The following is a 20033-nucleotide window of genomic DNA, read 5'->3' as shown; positions in this document are numbered from 1 at the left end:
TCAGGAAGACGAGTTCATGGCGGATGCCCTAGTGAGTAGTAGCCCAGAGGTCAAAACAACTACCAATTGGTTGTCATCAAGGAAGGGGTTCGTTAAATGCACAACCTGCCATGCATGTAGGTTTGGAATCAACAAAACGACCTACAAAACTCCATTCAAGGAAGAAACCATTCCCAGAAAAAAATTGCTTATGTGTAAAACGGAGTATGCAATTTATGTGTTGGATTGCTCTTGTGGGCTGCAGTATGTGGGCAGCACAAAGCTGCAGGTCCACAAAAGAATACACCAGCATTCAAGGGCAATCACAAACTCAGATCCAGCGTACCCGGTTGCAAGGCACTTTAAAGACATCCACAATGTAATTAGTAGGGGAGAGGGTTCAAAACCTGCATTAAAGTTCCTAGCTACTAAAGATTTGGAGTTGCTTTGATGTACTTCCACTAAATCATCTAACAATGATAATACTGGGGATTCGCTACTATAGGGTTCGGACCTAGCATAGATATTAAACACAGTTAGCTTTAGGCCTGTTGCAAAAGTGAGCTGGATCCCCAGTATGTCTTGTGACTTTATTGCTAGCCGTTTATACTTGCACGCTAGAGAATTCCTCACTAAGATTATCTGCCCCCACTGGCTCTACCCATTTTTTTTGGTGCCTTAGCTTCCACACTATAGGTTGTGTAGCCGTTGATATGCACCCCCTCCACTGCCTACGTCTCCTGGAAGATGCAAGTGTCATTTCTGCCTATAAAGGAATGCCATTCTGGATCTTGTAGTTTACGGTGTATCCCTGCCAGATTCCAAGAGATTAGGGTTAGTCTATTATTAGCCTCAATACTGGGTGTGGGCAAGCATCTACGGATCTCTACATCAGTAGACAACATGGTATCAGTGGATAGATCAGTAGATCGTATGAGGTGGTTAGAGATGGGAGCACAGCCTTGGCTGCGCCAATGATACTAGTGGGTACTGCAACTATCTTCGCTTCAGGTTTCATGTTGTTAGTGGGTGGCTCAACAGTATGACTGTCTTCCAGGGTTTTTATGTGTGATGGTACGAGGGTGGGAAAGGAGGGGTTATTAATACTGATGAGCCAATCCACATCTTGCAATGGGGATATGGGCCCTGCAATACGTTGGTTCCTGATCTGCAGCACTTAAATCTGATGTGAGAAATATTTTATGGATTTGTCCTGATATCTAGTGCCACTAGATCATCTACCAATATTGCATCTTTTAAAGTTAATACTAACGCATTGAACATTGAGTTCTTAGGGGAGCTCCTCCGAGCACAGAGGATGTTGCCTCTAATAATCAAGCGGCAGCCTCTAATATGTCTGATCCAATGAGTACTTTTGTTTATGAGGGAGTCTGCAGATTCAAACTTAACGTGAGGCTGCGGTTCGGGTACCTTTATCATGGCAACTTTATTTTTTAGATCAGGAAGCCCACTTCTAGAACAAGGGTCAGGCGTGTAGTTTGACACTCTGGTGATAGATGCATGCAAAGGGTTGACAATCCTTGAAGGATTCGGAGCCTACATCTGATGCAAGTTAGGTGTGCTGGGGTTAGTCGAGGTATTGTTACTATGATGCAAGATGTTATCTCTAGTATTGTACTGGGGGTGCGGGTGATGCTGAAAGTGTGGTTGAAAATTCAGTGGTCTATAATTCCTGCTGTCTACATTTGTTTTGCTCCATAGACCCCCTTTGGGTGAGGGGCAAAGGGTGGAAGTGCGTGGTGTTGTACATCTGGCTGGGTAGTAGTCTGATGGTCTGGGTAAACTGACTGTACGAGATAGTAGATGTATTTTGCACACTTTAGTTTACTTATTGTGGAAATCAATCTGGTTATGACAGTTTTTTGCTCTCCTACTTCAGTTCTTAATTCATTAATTAGAGTAATGCATTCCCTACTCAATTGAATCGGGTGTTCAGGTAACATAGTCTCTAAACCGGGGTTAGGGGATAGAGCAGGAATTATTAAACCATCAATGGACCCATCTGTTATTTAAGAAAAGGGAATCTATTACTACAATGGACAGTCTCAGCTAAAGTGGTTGAGTGGGTTTGTTCCAATTCTTCTGGGCCAGGGATGTTCTAGGTTCTAAAACCACGTTTGTAGGCTGTTTCACTACCTTTCTGAACATGCTAGGTATACGTGGTTGTATGATAGGGGTGCCCAATGAAGTAGGATCCAGAGTAGTGTGGTATCTCGTGATACTGATAATTCAGAGTGTAACAAATCCTCACATATGACAAAAAGACTGTCGATTCGATCTATAACACAATTCCCACTGGCTGATTTACCAATTCTTTAAAAAAAATTGTTTTTACAGTGCCAGAGGACCCCTCGGTTGGCTTACTCTTCCCCATACTTAGAATAAAAGATCGATGAAACAGACAATAAATACTGATGGGATATGCTAATGCAGTAAGCAAAAAAGAGACCCAAGGTATACAAGTCAAAAAATTTAAAACAACAGTATCAGAAGTGCCTCCCAGTGCATAGTCCCTAGAAATTAATCAACAGTCAGTCACAAAGGGATCAAATATGGCACCCTACAACTTTAAGGATGAGATATACAAACAAAGCAAAGTCTTGCTAGCATACCTCAAGGAGGACAGATTTTAGGGGGGTGGCCCAGGCCAGCCTCCTCTGGGTTTCGACGGGCGTGGACGGGTCCGCCCTTGGCCCGGGCTTTGCCAGGGCCGGGACACCCCCTATTGTGTCCCGCGGGAGCCTCGAGCAGTTTTTGGCACCTCCTGGCACGGGTCAAACGCGGGTGCTGGCGGCTCCTGCAGCGATGTGGGATGGGGATTGGAGTCCACCAACAAAGGTGCCTATGAGAGAAACAGATCCCGTGCACACGCTTATGAGGTAATCGGTCCTGTTGTCAGGACTCAACAATTAGAAACAAAGTTCATGAGGATGAAATGAAGGTCAAACACCAGGTTTTCGTATGTGGAGAAGATTTACGAGTCAGTGCTGGTGTAGAGCGTTCTGACTACCTGGAGTCAGAACGCTCTACACCCGCACTGACCAGTGCGCTTTTCCTTCTTTCAGGTCCCTGTATTGAATCTGGGACGCACCTGTCCGGATTCCACACTCTCGCTACATCGAGCAGGGCAGAAACATTGATTTATCCCCATCGGTGCTCACACGTGTCCAGCGGTGACGATTGAACTGCCATCGCGCCACAAACTACCCTTTCCAAGAAATAACAGCCCTGATGAGTCACATCTCCTTCACGGTGCGACGAAACACGTGTCGGCTGGCTACCATCATATGTACTGATCCAGATTGACTCATAAATCTTCTCCTTAAACTAAATGAATGGGTAACAGAAAACAAGATTTTGCCATTGAATCAAACTAGTTTTATTAAGGGGCTTGGAACAATGACAAACATTATGGCATTATCACTAATAATTGAAAAATCACTCAGAGTAAAACAGCCCTTGTATCTATGCTTTGTAGATTTTAAATCTGCTTTTGACTGCGTGGAAAAAACTTTTTGAAAAAGACATTCCAATTGAACTATTAAGACTGATTCAATTGTTACACAGTAAAACCTGGGTAAGAGTAAGGATGGGGGACGGCCGATCATTAACCACATGCGCGCTCCTCTGATTCTGCCCATATGCTGACTTTTTAAAAAACCCATTGTTCATGACGAGCTGGGCTCGTCATCAGTGTTTGAGGAGGCTACACCATGACGAGCCCAGCTCGTCATCAGCCTCGAAGGGGTTAACAAAGGAGATTCCAGCAATAGAAGGTCTAAAGAAGGGATGTATGTTGGCCCCCTCCTTTTTAATCTATTCCTAGGAGATCTATCAGGGAACCTGGACGAACTTAATGCACATCCTCCGAAGTTAGGGGACAAACCGATATCTAACCTAATGTATGCAGATGACGCCATCCTTCTAAGTCATACTAAAATCGGTCTTCGGCGCTTAATCAGCAGAACAGTTTTGTATGCTCAGGAAAATGGAATGGTAACAAATGAAACCAAAACAAAAATCATGGTGGTCACTAGGAACATAAAACTGAGACAAAACAACAAATGGTATATGGAAAATACCCAACTGGAACAAATAGAAGTGTACAAGTATTTGGGTGTACTATTTGACCAGAAAGGAAATTATCAACTACAAAAACTGGACATACAAATAAAAGCTAACTCACTAACTGCAGCATTCAAGATAGCACAGAAATCGCTCGGAAATCTGACCTATCGGCCGCTTTTGAAAATTATAGGGGCTAAATTGCTCCCAACAATAACATATGGTAGTGAGGCATTAATGGGGATGGATGCGGAATTGATAAACAAGGTCCTCTCCAAAACATATAAAACTCTTTTCTATCTCCCAAATAATGCTTCACCGGCACAAATTAGACTGGAGTTAGGGTTAAACAATCAAGTTTTTGCAAGAAAAGGCCAATTTATTAAAACGTGGTATAGGATTAAAAATGACCATGATAATCATATATCTCAGCTACTTTGGCAAGAAATAAATAAGAATACGAAATCAGTTGCATGGAAATATTTCAATGAGGCAGTAGAAGAGTTTGCACTAATGCCAATCTGGAATAATATGATAAGCAATGGATCATTTAAAAAAAATAGTAAATCGAACAACAAATCACCTATCACTTGTAAACGACAAAGATACGCTGACAAAAAGAAATCATTCGTGTTCAGTAATAAATGGATACGAAAAAAAGAAAGTACAACAATACTTGGAGATACCTTGGTCTGAAAAAAGTAAACAATGTCTCATGAGAGCAAGATTTGGAATTCTACCAGGCCTTAGTCATGCCCCGCCGTGGAAAAAAACCAACTGCAGCACATTGTGTAGACTTTGTAAAGGTGGAGAAGAGAATATTGTCCACCTCTTATATATCTGTCCCGGACTCCGTAACGAAAGATGCGCATTACTTAAACCTCTCTTTAATATACGTGGAACAAGGACATGTAGGCAGGCACTGAAAATCTGTCTTCATTCGAATGATATAGTCATGAACGCTGCCTTTGTAAAGTTCCTAAATATAGCATCTACAAAACTGGGAGAATAAATTAGAAAAAATGTTTTTAAGAATATTTTTAAAGAAATTTTTTAGGATATAATTGCTTTTATTGTATTGTACTTATTGAATATGTTTTTGTAGTGGAAATATTGTAAGATTTTAAATAATCAAACAATAAAGAAATTTTTGGTTTTGGTTTTTGGGTTGTTTGCTGTTTGGGTTTGTTTTCCCCTGACCTGTTTGCACCGCATGATTACTACATAAATAGACATACTCAGTGATCATACAGCCTTTAGCGCAAAATCTTCCTGTCCTCTCAATCCAAACCCAATCTCTCCGTTCAAACAAAGGTGCCTGTGCCTTGTGCTGCAATGACTGGCTCCCGCGCTGATGGAGCACAGAGCAGATTTTAGCGCCTCCTGGCGCGGGTCAAAGGTTGTTGGTGCTGGCGGCTCCTGCCGTGATGCAGGATGGGGATTGGAGTCCACCAAAAAAAAAGTTGCCTGTGCTTGGTGATGCAATGACTGGCTCCCGCGCTGCGGGAGCCCCGAGCAGGTTTTAGCACCTACTGCACGGATCAAAGGTCGCAGGTGCTGGCGGCTTCTGCCACGATGCAGGATGAGGATTGGAGTCCCCCAACAAAGGTGCCTGTGCCTGGTGCTGCAATGACTGGCTCCCCTCTTTTTAGTCAATTGATTACTTCCATGGAGCAGCGCCCTAATCCGTGTACTCTTCCACTTGTCCCATTTTAGCAATTGTCAAAGGGACTACTTTTTCCTTTGTTAAAGAGCACTGCACATGAGCGCTCGATCTTGGCAGTGCTTTATTACCGTAGCTCCCGCTTTCATGTGTCACCATCTCGGCTGCATCATTATATAGCGCGATCTCGACCAAGGTATTCAAGTGCTTTAAATGAGTGCACTAGTAGATTCAATAATTTGCCCAGGAGGTTAAGCTGTCGCCAAGACTTGAACCCACATCATTATATAGAGCGATTTCGACCGGAAGGTATTCAAGTGCTTTACATAAGTGCACTGGAAGAATGAATGTTATCCCCAGAATATTAAGCCAATGCCGATATTCAAACAAGGTTCCTTCAAATCCAAAAGCTACAGCTCTGGCTGTTACACCACATCCCCTCCCTAATTATTACCTTGGAAGACAGTCATTTCAAGGTCAGGTAGATTATATGTGCAACATACTATATTGGTAATTTAAGTGACTGAACATCAAAACATAAACATATTTCATTTGAAAATACTGCTGTAAAGATTATGTGAGGTTTAAATGATGATATTGCGCAAGAATGTAAATATCCTTCAATGGCATTGACGGTAACGTCATTAGAAAACTAATCACTTGTCCTTCGTCTGTTTCAGGATGCATATCACCTGATGTAATTGGCAGTCATGTCTTTCTTTTGTTTCAATGTTTGCGTTGCTGTGCGCTGTCTATCACCATCATAGCCACATCATTATATAGCACAAGCTCGACCTGAAGATATACAATTGCTTTACATGAACGCTCAGGGAGATTAAATGATTTGCGCAGAATGTTGAGCCGATGACCAGACTCGAACCCATACCATTATATTACGTGCTCTCTACCCAAAGGTACTCAATCGCTTTACATGAGCGCACAGGAAGATTAAATGATTTGCCCAGAATATTAAGCCGATGTGGTGCAGTCTCACATGCATTTGTGTAATTAACAACTCTCTTAGGGCCTCATTACGATGGCAGTCAGACGCAGCGGGATGGAGATCACCCGACATGTAGTCAGCGGTTCCACCTGCCATATTATGATATGACCGCTGTGTAGGCGGGTTGGAAAAATGCAATTTTCTATTGTGGCTTGTGCTGCGGCCCTGAAAAGGGCTGCAGCACAAGACACTGTAGAGAAAGCAATGTTTGCAAACATCTATGTACCGTGTACCAGGCACCATTTGGTGCCTGGAACACACTGCATGGATGTTCGGTGGGCACCACATGTGCCTCTCTGGCCATATAGCAGTGGCCCAAGGGGGGACAGGGGCCACCAAAGTCCCTTTATGAGAGCCTTTCCATGGCAGTGGGACCACCATGAAAAGGCTGTGGGAAATGGACATCGTAATCCCTATGGCAATGCCTGCCCAGGCACCTCCTTCATTGTAGAGATTACTGTTCGAACACTGCCCCGACGGACTCCTTGAGCCTGTCCGAGGCGGTGGTCTTTCTCCCCCTCTGCTGCACTCCGACCGTTGGGATCCAAATCCAGCGGTCGGACCATTGTCCTGAATGTCGGGCAGACCGCCACTGACGGCCTGTTGGTGGCGGTCTGCCCGACATCATAATGAGGGCCATAGTGTTCAGTCTCCAAATATAGAATCAGGTGTCCTTCTTTCATGGCGGCCGCTGTCACATTAACCTGGTGTGGCAAAAAAAATGGCAAAACCAGTAGGTCTGCTTTGGCATCCAAAAGGTGAGACCTATTGGCTATTCCAATGCTTTTTGCTATCATGTATGTGCAGTCTGCACTCTCTGTGAAACACCAACTTATTTACTGTGTCTCTGCTAACATGTATGATCTAGATTTCATGCTGGACATAATTATTTGCCAGTTTCTACAACACGTAATAAAATATGGGCCTCATTTACAAGGTCATTGCACCACTGGTGCATCACTTTTTTTGATGCACGGGCGGCCAGTATGTGGGCCCATATTTACAAGACCATGTAAAGTCACCCTCCGTGACTTTTCATGGCTTTGTAAATATGGTCCCCATTCACATATTACTCTGCAAGAATGGGGTATTCCATGGGTGTTGATGTGGGTGTTCCCACGCAACATCCATGGAACCTGGCACATTCCCTAATTTACAAAGTTCTGTAAAGCTAAGAATGGTTCAGAATCCTGCGTCTCCTCAGGGCAGGCATAGGAGTTGTTCAACAAGAAGAAATGCTTTTATTTCTCCTTGTTTTTGCTCTTTCTATGCATGCTACTTTCTGCAGCATGCATAGAAAGCGGGTAATGCCATAAATGATTGTTTTTGTGAAGTAAGGTGTCCCTTCCTGCACAAAAACAACCATCCCTGCAATGCAGGTACCTTTGGATTATGACGCAAGGGTACCTGCGCTGGAACATGGCAGACAGTTGTGCGTCAGCGCACAGGAAAGCACATGGATGTGTTGTACTGTTGTTAATACAACACATCCCTGTGCTTTTAAAATGATACAGTCCGGTGCAGCAAAATAGCTTGTGGCGCCGTGCTGTGTGATTTTTTTGTAAATGAGGCCTCAATATTTTTTAACAAAAAGAGAATGTTCTTTTCAGTATTCACTGCAATCTAAACCCCCATCAAAAACTTTAAATTGTTTCATTTCTTTTCTATAAACAGAATAATAAAAATCCTACATTTGAACAAGGAAGTGGACTCTACTGGTCTGTACATATAAATTAGTAAAAATGTAGCAAAGGCAATTTAGTATTTCTATTTGTTAACTTTGCTAATAAACATAGGAAGATCACAAACTGGTGAATACATATCAATCACACAAGATCACAAGCCAATAAATAAACGACATACTATTGTAGACAAGTAGCAAGCCTTGTTCTTAAAGGGCATATTTTAATATTTCAGAACTCAGCAATCATATTCACACTGGCATCAAATGGTATATGGAAAAACTGAAAAACAACTTCATACACAATTGCAGTGTCTGTCAAGCCATATCCATGAAAACAATATATGTTACGTGATTTGAAAAGTAACCAACACCATTTTACCTCCCTAAAATTTCAAACAAAGCCCTCATCTGGGCAAATATTTTTTTTTGACAAGCTTGAAGTAATTTCATTTTTTTTTCAAATTCACATCACTGTGCAAAACTTTTAATCAAATCTACATTTCCTTAACAAATACGTTTAAAAAAATCAACTCTCCAGAAGGAAAATTATTAGGTCACGAACACCAGAAATAAGGATAGCCACAACAAACATTCCATTGTGTGAAAGTATCAATTTAAATTATGGAGTATACTTACTTTTATTAAACAGGAAACAGTAAATTAATTAACTAATATCCAGTAGCGGTGCATTGTGGATGAGGAAAGTTGGTGTAATCAATGCTAAGCAATACTGCATTCTGGCTCAACTTCAAATACATTTATTTATATCAAACAGGCCACTCGTAGACAGAGATATGTAATATTCTAGCTTTCTTCTGATGAAATGTGTTTATCATGTTATATTGATCGGATTATCATCCTGTGTTACAGGTATTTCTGAATTAGTAAATTTTCAATATTTTTGCTAATACTAGCAAACTAAAAATGAAAGATTATCTATGATTATATATATATATATAATTTGAAAATATCCACTCTTTATCCAATCAGGCGTTTAGACCGATTCATGTGTGTGAAAGAGAGAAAGATAGAAAGAGAAAAAAAAACAGAGAAAGAACAGAAAGTATGGTTCATGTCCATAGATAAAATAAAATGAAAATCTAGCATGCCGTACTGTCCAGGAACCTGCTGCGGGCGCTGTCACAGTGGCGGGCTGCATGTTAGACTCTCCTATGAGCCTAACAGCCCATCGCCGCGAGACTGCCACAGCACCGCCCGACCAGTATTAAACGCCTAATCCATCGGGCGGGCGCAACGCAGCTTTGGTGGTCCTCCAGCAGATGGCATGGGTGTGTGCCGCTGGAGGACCCTCAAAGTTGTATTAAGGCCCTAAGACTTTCTGTTGCAAGCTTAACGCCATTATAAAGAAATATTTTCAACGTGTTGCTATGTAAATGCTGATAACACTCTTGGCCATATCTAGGGTTAGGAAGATGGTACTCTGTCCATCACGTTGGGTGGACATTACAACCGTCACACTGCCTGACTACCATCCACCAAATTTAGAGATCACCACTGGCCCAGCAGTGATATCTGTACCTTGACAAGAACTGCTGTCATCGTAGTTCCTCTCAAGAGTGAAAAAGATTGGTGGATGTCCACCATCGATTCTTTAACAACCATCAAGCAAACTAATATTTTTTTTAACAAACTCCATAAACTAATGAACTACACACACAATTTTCTCCCTGGGTGAGTGGTGGGTGGGTTATTATGTGGTTTTTTTCTGTTGACGAACAAAAAAAGAGGGACATCACACTGTCCTTCCTAAAGAGGGTAGGCGGTGTAGTGCCCTTCCTCCAAGGGCCCCTAATGTGTAGGCTCTTGGAAGAAGCTGTTCATTGACAAAATCAACTGGGGCTCTGTGGAAGGAAAGCTAGCTATCCTACTGACCCTAAATAGGGCGGAGGCTGGTCAGTTTGGCAGACAGGGTACGCCGTCAAGTTTGTGATGGAGCACCCTATCTGCTAAACTATACTTCTGTCTAAATACGCCTATGTGCACATAAATCTCCTCTGAGTCAATGGAAAGTGCATTTAATGCCCTCATATAAGAAAAAAAACATGTAAGTGCATATTCAAATAATGTTCTAAACAGTACTACAGTCAAAGATTTAATTGGGCTGTATCAAAGTAAATTAGACTGTGTGCTTCTTACAGTCCTGTTGTTCTTTTGCCTTAATGGATGACTCATTAATTTGTGTAGTATGAGATAACATACCCTACTAGAAGAAACTCTGTCCGCTGTGCATATCCAAATGAATTAGGTTAAATTGAATTACAAGAATCAATTTATTAAACTAGAGGTTATGATGTACTATTTACAAAATGTCGCTCATCAGGGGGCTTTTTGGAGATCAGTCTCTCGAGACGACAGGTATCAGTGTGCTCTGTTTACTTCATTCGTGTCTGCTTTTGGCTCACTGAATGGCATCTTGTTAACGTATAATCTGAAAGAATGAAATAATGAAACACTGGGGGTAATGATTAACTCCACCTTGCACTAAAATTAAATGTCGGCTTGTTTTTGACCATTTTAGTGCCCAGGCCCATTTCATTTGACATCCAGCTGGGAATTGAAGAAACGAGTATAATCAAAAGGCACCCACCCCGAAGACTTCAAGTAAGCGGAATTTAACAGACTTCATGAGGATTTACTTGGATTTAACGTAACGCGCCAGTCTACCGGTCCCTGCCAGGCATATTGCTAGGTCAGTGCATTGTGGGAATTAAGAATGCGCGCAGCCGGAAACTACCTGAACGTAGCTGGGTGCACGGCCATGAATGGTCCAATGTTTGTATCCTGCCTCAGCGTTTAATACCGGAAGTAATCCGGTACCTCTTGCTGCAACACAAAAGAGGGCTATGAATATATTTGGCTGATTTTATCTATTCTTAACTCTCTGTTGGGATGTGGCATTATTTATTCAATATATCTCCCTTCTAAAAGAAATCAGTTCCTGATTGGTTTGCGAGCTCCATCGCTCACTACTATACCCAATTCTCCCATTTTATATATTTAATTATTTTTCCTGTGCTTACTGGGTTTTTGACACACTCGTGTGGCTCTTTCTTCCTATTGAGCTACTAGCCAGGGAGAAGGGGTTGGAGCCCAAGTCTGGCATGTGACACGTGTCACTCAGTCATGTGGCATATGCCACATCTGATGTGACATATGCCATAGATTTTCTACTTGGTCTTTCATTATTATCATTTGAGCATTTCCAAAGGACTATGTTTCACTCTGCTTTCACTCTGCTAAAATAAATACATTGTTTAAAAAAATAAAAATAAGATTAAAAAATAATTTCCCGAGGTGGGGCTTGAACCCTGGTCAAAACTCACTCAAAGTCCCTGCACATACACTGTGAGCCACTTAGTCTGCTGAAAGTTTCCCAGCCAAAGGTCTTTATGTCATAGAGTGAGGTTGTTAGTCCTTCCTCTATTTCTATTTTCTTTGGACTTTAGATACCAGAAATCTTCTCTCGATTTACATTCTTTAAATACAAATAGCCCTTCCTTTCATACAGTCTGCCACTAGCCCCATGCATTTCCAATTCTTACACAATCATCCCCAAATTCTCATTCCACTAAATAAGTGATTTCTTTCATAGCAAACCTGTCCCCCCTATCCACGTGCCACCCAGCATGCCATTATCAATGCCTGACATGCACTATGAGTAAGGAGGCCATAGTTCTCCTAGATACTGCTAGGGGGTCATTTACAAAGGCACAGCTTTCATTTGTGAAATGTAGAAATGAAATTAAAAAAAAAAAAAAAAAAGAAAGCTTTTCCCCACCTGGGGTTTGAACCCTGTTTAAAATTAACTCAAAGCCCCTGCACATACAGAGTGAGCCACATACTCTGCTGAAAGTTCCCCAGCCAAAGGTATCTATGTCATAGAATAAGGATGTCAGTCCTTCCTCTATTTCTATTGTCTTTGGACTGTAGATACCAGAAATCTTCTCTCGATTTACATTCTTTAAATACAAATAGCCCTTCCTTTCATACAGTCTGCCACTAGCCCCATGCATTTCCAATTCTTACTCAATCATCCCTAAATTCTCATTCCACTAAATAAGTGATTGTTTCATAGCAAACCTGTCCCCCCTATCCACGTGCCACACAGGATGCCATTATCAATGCCTGACATGCACTATGAGTAAGGAGGCCATAGTTCTCCCAGATACTGCTAGGGGGTCATTTACAAAGGCACAGCTTTTATTTGTGGAATTTAGAAATAAAAAAAAATAAATAAAAAAACATTTTCCCCACCTGGGGTTTGAACCCTGGTCAAAACTCACTCAAAGCCCCTGCACACACACAGTGAGCCACCTACTCTGCTGAAAGTTCCCCAGCCAAAGGTTTCTATGTCATAGAATAAGGTTGTCAGTCCTTCCTCAATTTCTATTGTCTTTGGACTGTAGATACCAGAAATCTTCTTTCGATTTACATTCTTTAAATACAAATAGCCCTTCCTTTCATACAGTCTGCCACTAGCCCCATGCATTTATTATTGTTACACAATCACGGCACAGGGAACCCCAGGTGCCACCCAGATTAGGACCCCCCTGGCATAGGTAGAATAGGATCAATGAAGCATCTGGCCCGCCATTTTTAGGACAGCTTCTGGGCACCCTCTTCGTTCAAGTGGGTCTCCTGGAGGCACGCAATGGAGACGCCATGGCGTCGGAGGAATGAAAGGACCCTGTATCTTTTAGTGCAAGTGCCCAATCCACGCACGTTCCAAGTTAAGAATTTAAACCCATGACAGGAGATCACGCCCAACCTGGACATATATTACAAACGGCGTGTTCCGCCACCCACGGGCCCAACCAGCATCCAGGCCGGGGGACCTAGCCCATCTGATCAGCCATTCAAATAACAGAAACACAGTACTCTCGATGCCAGCAACAATTTCCCCTCCCAACCCCACCAACCCCCCAAGCCCCCCCAACCCCACAACCCCCCATAACATCTACCCCCACCCCCACCCACGAGCAAGATGACAGCAACAACAAAACACGCTATCCTGCCCTCCCCCTGCTGGTGCCATGATGTACACAGCCACCCTATTCGTCCCATCCAATACACACACACACACACACCCAACCAAACACCACCCACCCCCCTTTTAGCTCCCGATGGGACCCAGACGTACAGAAATGAACCTGGGCTTGGCCGCCGGCATCAGTCCCAAAGCAGGGCCCTCCCCAGCCAAAATAAAGACAGACACCGCCACATAAGGTCGTTCCAACGGGATACAGGTCCTACGCTCCTCTCCGTCATTCAAGCTCGAACAGCACGGCTCCCAGGTACCTCATACAAACTCAAGGCCCAGCACTAAAGCCCCCAAAGCAGAGCACAACACTCTTCACTCCAACAGTACCTTACGACAGAGCCGTCCCCTGCAGCAGTTCAGACATTCCAGTCTCTGGGATCACCGGAGCCGTAGAGTCTCTACCTGGCACAATGTCCTGCAGGGTATCTGGAACCAACACGTCCCCAGGGGCGGATGCGCCCGAGGACTCTGGACCATCCCTTGCCAAGGAAGGTCCCAACGGCTCCGCCTTCCGCATCGTCGTCTCTGGGGATGGTTCCCCCAGGTCTCACGGGGCCCCCCTCACTCTCCCGTGGGCATGTCGTCACACCTGTATCTCCTGCCACTCCCACACCTCAGCGGGCTATTTGAAGAAATGTGCCCGGCCCTGAGATATCACCTTGACCTTGGCCGGATATAACAGCATATATTGTAGCTTCATCTCCTGGAGCTTCTGCTTGACTCCCAGGTAGGCCTTTCGCTGCTCTTGCACCTGTTGGGTGTAATCAGGATAGATGCATATGTGGCTGTTCTCAATGGTGAGAGACTCCGTCTACCTCGCCGCCTTCAGAATGCAATCCCGGACTTATATAGTTCAGGATCTTCGCAATCAATGCCCTCGGAGGCTCCCCCGGGTGGGGGGGTACCATGGCCCTATGCGCTCGTTCGATGCCAAATACATTTGATAGCCCATGCGGGCACAGTTGAGTCTGAATCCAGTCCTCCAGGAAGCGCTCGGCATTCCCCGCCTCCAATCGCTCCGGCACACCCAGGACTCTAATGTTGCTGCGGCGCGCCCTACCCTCCGCGTCCTCAGCTTTTCGTTCCAATGCGTGCTTCATAGAGGTTAAAATAATAGGACAACAACTATGGAAGTAGCCAGCCGGATGAGCCACTTAGTCAGGAACTCTTCCATGCTCCCCATTCATTTTGCATAAGCTTTATTCGATAGCAATTATCATAAAAGCATTTCACAGTCACATAAAAGTATATAAAATGAATATTTCATATAGTAAAAACAAGTTTTTAAAACCTGGCTATACCGTCCACTCTAAATTTACGCTTAATATCTTAATTGGCATTTGCTCATTAAGTTTAAAATTACAGATTAGCTAAAACACATGTCCCATACAAAACAGTTAATCTTCAGTACTTTGCAAATAATTCCTATGTGTAAATTATCTCTCCGATCCACAGATTAGATTGTATTTATTTGCACATTACTCCTTAATTGTGCCCTTATACGGATAATCCACAGGTACTTTGTAACACCACATACTAGCGAGGACCTACTTGAGTCACTTCTCATGATTCGTAGAGCATCAAGGAGGTTTCTAGTGCCCAAATATAATACATATAGGCTTGATCCATTTGGCCCTTGCTTGCTTGTAGGCTGGGCAAGCAAAGACTACATGGTCTACAGTTTCTTGTTGTGCATCACAGCAGGGGCAGTTATATAGGTTGGATGTTGTTGGGTCCCATTTTGCCAGTTTGGTATTTAGCCTTACTGACCCTAATGTAAACTGCATATATAGTGCCCTGTCTCTGTGTTTCCTGATAAAATCTAGATAACGTTCCAGGGATCAAACTGATTTATGCTGGATGAACTCTTCAAATAGTCAGACAAGCATTGGTTTATGTAAGACCTGGTGATTTACCCAGTTCCAGTAATTCTTTTTTAACTCTCTCTTAGTCGGAGTGACCTGCTTGGCCCAAGCTTTGGCTAAGCCCAGCTTGGTCAGTAATTCCTTTAGATCTTTAAGCCACTTAACACCTTTGTTGTTATCAAGGGTAATTAGCTCAGAAAGGACCGTCGCATAGCTATGGAGTTCTGGGGTGCGTCTTAGTCTTATCAAGTATAGAATAGGGCAAAGTATATCCACCTCGCTAAAAGTGTGTCTGCCCATGTCAGAGAGTATGGGCTTGAGTGGTGTATTGGTAGGGACATAAGGTGATGGCAGCATATGGCAGTTGGGGCAGGCCACAGCTGGTTGTAATTGAATTTTGGGAATCTTGCACTGCTGTCACTGCGTTCTCTGAGTCTTGTTGTGTAACTGTTCTTTGCATTAGGGAAGCTTGCGCTCTTGTTGTCAAAGCTATACCTGAGTTATATGCTGCCGAAGCCAAAATGATTGACTCAGTCTCCATGAGGGAAAGGGCCGAGAGGTGCGCCGGGGCGGGGATGCAAAGAGGAGGAACACGTGTACAAATATGGGTAGGTTTCTCTCCCGCACACACAGCAGTGTGTACAGATGGCTGTGTGAATGTTGTCTGTGTGTATTGCTTTGTGTCTGGCTCAGGCACTTTGAAGCTGAAAGTTGAAAGAGGGCATAAGGTAAATCTAAGGTAAATCTACTAAAACGTATATCAAATTCCCACAAGCCCAGCGGTTCTGCTGCCTCAAATTTCCATAGAGCCCTTTTTTTTACACTGTGGCATTTAAAATCTTCTGTATATGTGGTTCAATGTTTTTCTTCCAATCCTGACCCAGCTTGCACTTAATACAATGAAATTCCATGTACTGGAATACGGGGAGCTCCTTTTAGGACAATTGAATGCTGATGACTAGTAACAACTTGTATAGATCTACAATATTCCAATGTTTACACTATTCAGGTGTTTGCCTATTGTTCCTTCCTCCAATTGTTTATTTTAGAACATCATATTATCATTGGGCGGAAATACTGCTCTAACAGCTTTATTATACTTCTGTGTATGCCAATGCTACTTATTAAAAGGCCACCCCTCTCTCTTATAGGCCTGTGTTTCATTTGCCAGGTAGTGAAATCCTGCTCTCGTTGCAGTGCACACCCTTCGCCCAGTAACAATTACCCCTGCTGCATAGCAGCCAATGTTTCAGATTCCTATGAGTGCCATTTTCATAATTTCAGTCAATTTAGTGTAATTATGAGTGGCATTTGAACAACTATGAATGAAACTTTCTGGAGAGCAAAATCAAGCAATGAAGACGAGAGAAACATAGGAGTATCAGACATTTCACATAGAGCACTGGAATTGTCCCTTTTCAATGCATTAGTGATTTTAGCAAATTTGTTTCCAAAAATTGTGCTTTAAATGCAATTTTGATTTCATCTTTTTCAAAATGTTCACTGGGCAGGGGAACCTCCTATCAAAACCTTCCTATGAGGAAGGAAGGCTCCCTTGCTGAAATTAGTTTGACTTTTTTGCAGTTCCATTTGAGGATGTTGGTGGAGCTAATAGAGGAAGTGGGTGGAGCCAGTGGAGGAAGTGGGTGGAGCCAGAAAAAAGTAGGTGTGGACTCCGACAAAGATTGGAGCACCTGCACTTCATATTTTACAAATTAAGCACTGGCTGCTGGTACAGCGGCAGAGCTTCTGATGGCACCCAGGAGTCACACATTCATTCCCAAGCCAGTGTTAATGGGTAGGGAAGAGCCAAATATGAGATTTTTCGTTGGTAAACCAGATGGAGATTCATGCATGACACTTTGGCGGCAGCAGCCAAGCTTCACTAAACTTGTTACTGCTTGAAGGAAGCTTCCCTTTCTCTCCCAGACTTCTATCAACTACACACCAGGCCCCCACATGTCTTCACCCCTCGCTTAGAGCAGAGGGTATGTGTATGCAATAAAACCGCACAGGAGTTTACTAGTAATGGCAGTCTACTGCATGCTACTGCAACATGGCCGCTTCACATGTGATTTTATCCTTAACCCAGTACTATGTATGCAACTTGTATAATCAGGCCTATTTCTACAATAACACAGAAGCAGAGATGTTTGTTCATAAATATGACGAATTGGCGAATATACTATTAGTGAGACTCATTACACAGGCACTCACAGATAACATTCATTCAATGCAAATGTTATGATCCGTGGTAAAGGTCCATTTAGGACATAAAAACATGGCCGTGACTACGGAATGTCAGGTATGGTTTAGTGCTGTTTGTTTTTTAGTCACACCCAATTTGCAGGTCACTACAGGCCGTTTTTAAAATAGTACATGCCACAAAACTCAGGCATGTGGTGTGGCATGTGACATGTTAAATACACGTGGCAGCAAACGGTAAACCCTTCTTTTCGAATGACGTTGGCAGAATGGAGAGCTTGTTTCGGGAAAAGAGATACTTACCTTTCGAAGGCGCTATAAGATTAACGACATAATAGAGTGTCTGGTTTATTTGCAGCATTTCTAGTGCAAAACCGGAACATATGCTTACTTTGGATAGAGAAAGCAGTGGCGTAATGAAACTTGAGGGGGCCCCCCTGCGAAGCACATGGAAGGGGCCCCTCCCTGGCGGCCCGACTCACCACCTACCACTTTGCGCTACCACCCAGAACTCTAGTATATTTTGATTTGACTTCAGCATGACATGGCCACGTTTTCTATCATGTTCACCAGTACACCACGTAGTGTACCTGTTTATTGTTGTCAGTGCTTTCAATAAACATTATCTGATTCAAATAGGAAAACCAAACTGAAAGCAGCAGATGCAAAGCAAAAAACAGGTTCTCTCGCACTCGGAGTCGCTAATGCAGAACGAGAAAGGGCCCAGGCCAGATACCGTTCCTTACTATTTTTATTTGTAGTTTCATTTACTGCCTACCAGACCCTGTTGTGACCAAGGCAAGCGCTTTATATAAAGAAAGGACAAATATGTGATGGAATCGGACAAAAGCGTTTTAGACTTGGAATCCTAGGAGATATTGCTGGAATAGTAGGGGGTCTGAGTTCATTTTTGTAAACCTCAAAAGAGGTGTGTGCATCGGATGGACTTGGCTAGGCTCAGACTCAGACCCTGACATTGTCAACTCCCTTCCCTCAGGCTTCCTCATTCATCGTCTGGACCGCCCTAAGGGAAAAGGTGGAGGCATTGCCATAATTCATAAAGACCAGTTCTCATGCCGTTTTCAAGGCAGTCCCCTCCTTGACGGTGAAAACGTCATGTTCTCCATCCAGATCTCCCCTTGCCAAACTATGTCAGGCTTTCTCATCTACCGCCCCCCAGGACCACTCGGTCAATTTTGCAAATCCCTTACGGAGCAAGCTTACACTCTGGCCGCTACCAACTCTTCATGTTTGATCCTGGGCGATCTGAATATCCATTTCGATAAAAAGAAAGCCAAACCTACCGCCGACCTGATCGCAGACCTCGAAATTCTTCAATTAAAATTACTAGGCCATCTTCCCACCCACACTCTAGGACATCTGTTGGACCCGGTTTTCTCCAACATCAACGATCTCACTGTCCTCGACCCCATCCCAGTCCCCTGGACCGACCATCTCCTAATTCCTTTAAACTGGCAGATTACTCGCGCTCCTCGCCCCACGGCCCCTCCTAGCAAGCCCTCACGATCATGGTCAAAACTAGATGTCGAAATCTGGAAACAACATCTTGAGAGATCCCCGCCTACTCTTGACACCAACCCCATCAGTGCTGATGCAGGATTCTCAGCTTGGATAGGCGACACTCTGGACAAAACTCTCCCCAAAAAAATCTCCTGCAATCCACGGAGTAAAGCCACATCCCCCTGGTTCACTGACGAATTACGGCTTCTAAAAAAAGCTTGCAAGAAATCAGAAAGAGACTGGAGAAAAAACTTTGACCTTACTAGAAAAACTGAATACAAAACTACTCTTCTCACCTACAAAAAAGCAATCAAAACCGCACAAATCAACTACTTCGAGGACAAAATAAAAACATCCACCAACTCCTCTCGAGAAACGCTTCAAATAGCCAGGAAACTTCTCAAAATACCGGAGCCCCCCCCCCCCTGGTTGAACCCTCAGCCACCCGCTGCAACGAACTTGCTGAATTTTTTAATTCCAAAATTATCAACATCATCAAATCACTTCCCCCCTACCTCTTTGGACGCCCACACAGCCCCCCCGGCAATGAACGGACAATGTCCGCCCACAATATATTCCCGAAGGTCTCCATTAACAAGGTATAGATTACGTCTGCGAGGTTTACATTTCACTGGTGAGATTGAACCGATGTATTTGTTTTTTTTGTTTTCACAGAAATATTCCGGACTATGCCCAAAAAATCTCCAGAATGAGTAGATTGGCAGGCTCCCGGCTGAGTGAGTCCCCAGACCAGGCGTGCAGCACCAATTGGGCTCACCTTGCTTCAGTCACCCCCTGCCCCCGGTGTGTGTGTCAGCCCGGCTGAGACTGCTTCGCCGGCTGGCAACCCTTGAATTGCAGCCGCACCCGAGTACTTCACAGGTCTTTAAAAGACCATTTGCTTGTTAATGAGGCTTTTGTTGTGTTTTCACTCCTTCTTGGAGCCATTCTGCATATGGCTGGAA

General features: G+C 43.5%; 1 protein-coding gene across 1 annotated transcript in view; it reads left to right on the top strand.

Moving 5' to 3' along the window:
* The window catches only part of CCDC198 (coiled-coil domain containing 198), a 248154-nt gene that overhangs the window by 139344 nt on the left and 88777 nt on the right, over positions 1-20033 (top strand). The window contains exon 2 of the mRNA XM_086937976.1: positions 10955-11037. Within this exon, the coding sequence (XP_086794102.1) occupies positions 10955-11037 (83 nt within the window). The remainder of the gene's footprint in view (positions 1-10954; positions 11038-20033) is intronic.

The sequence above is a fragment of the Lissotriton vulgaris genome, chromosome 9, assembly GCF_964263255.1.
Source record: "Lissotriton vulgaris chromosome 9, aLisVul1.2, whole genome shotgun sequence".
Taxonomy (NCBI): Eukaryota; Metazoa; Chordata; class Amphibia; order Caudata; family Salamandridae; genus Lissotriton; species Lissotriton vulgaris.
This window is presented reverse-complemented; position numbering and strand designations above follow the sequence as displayed.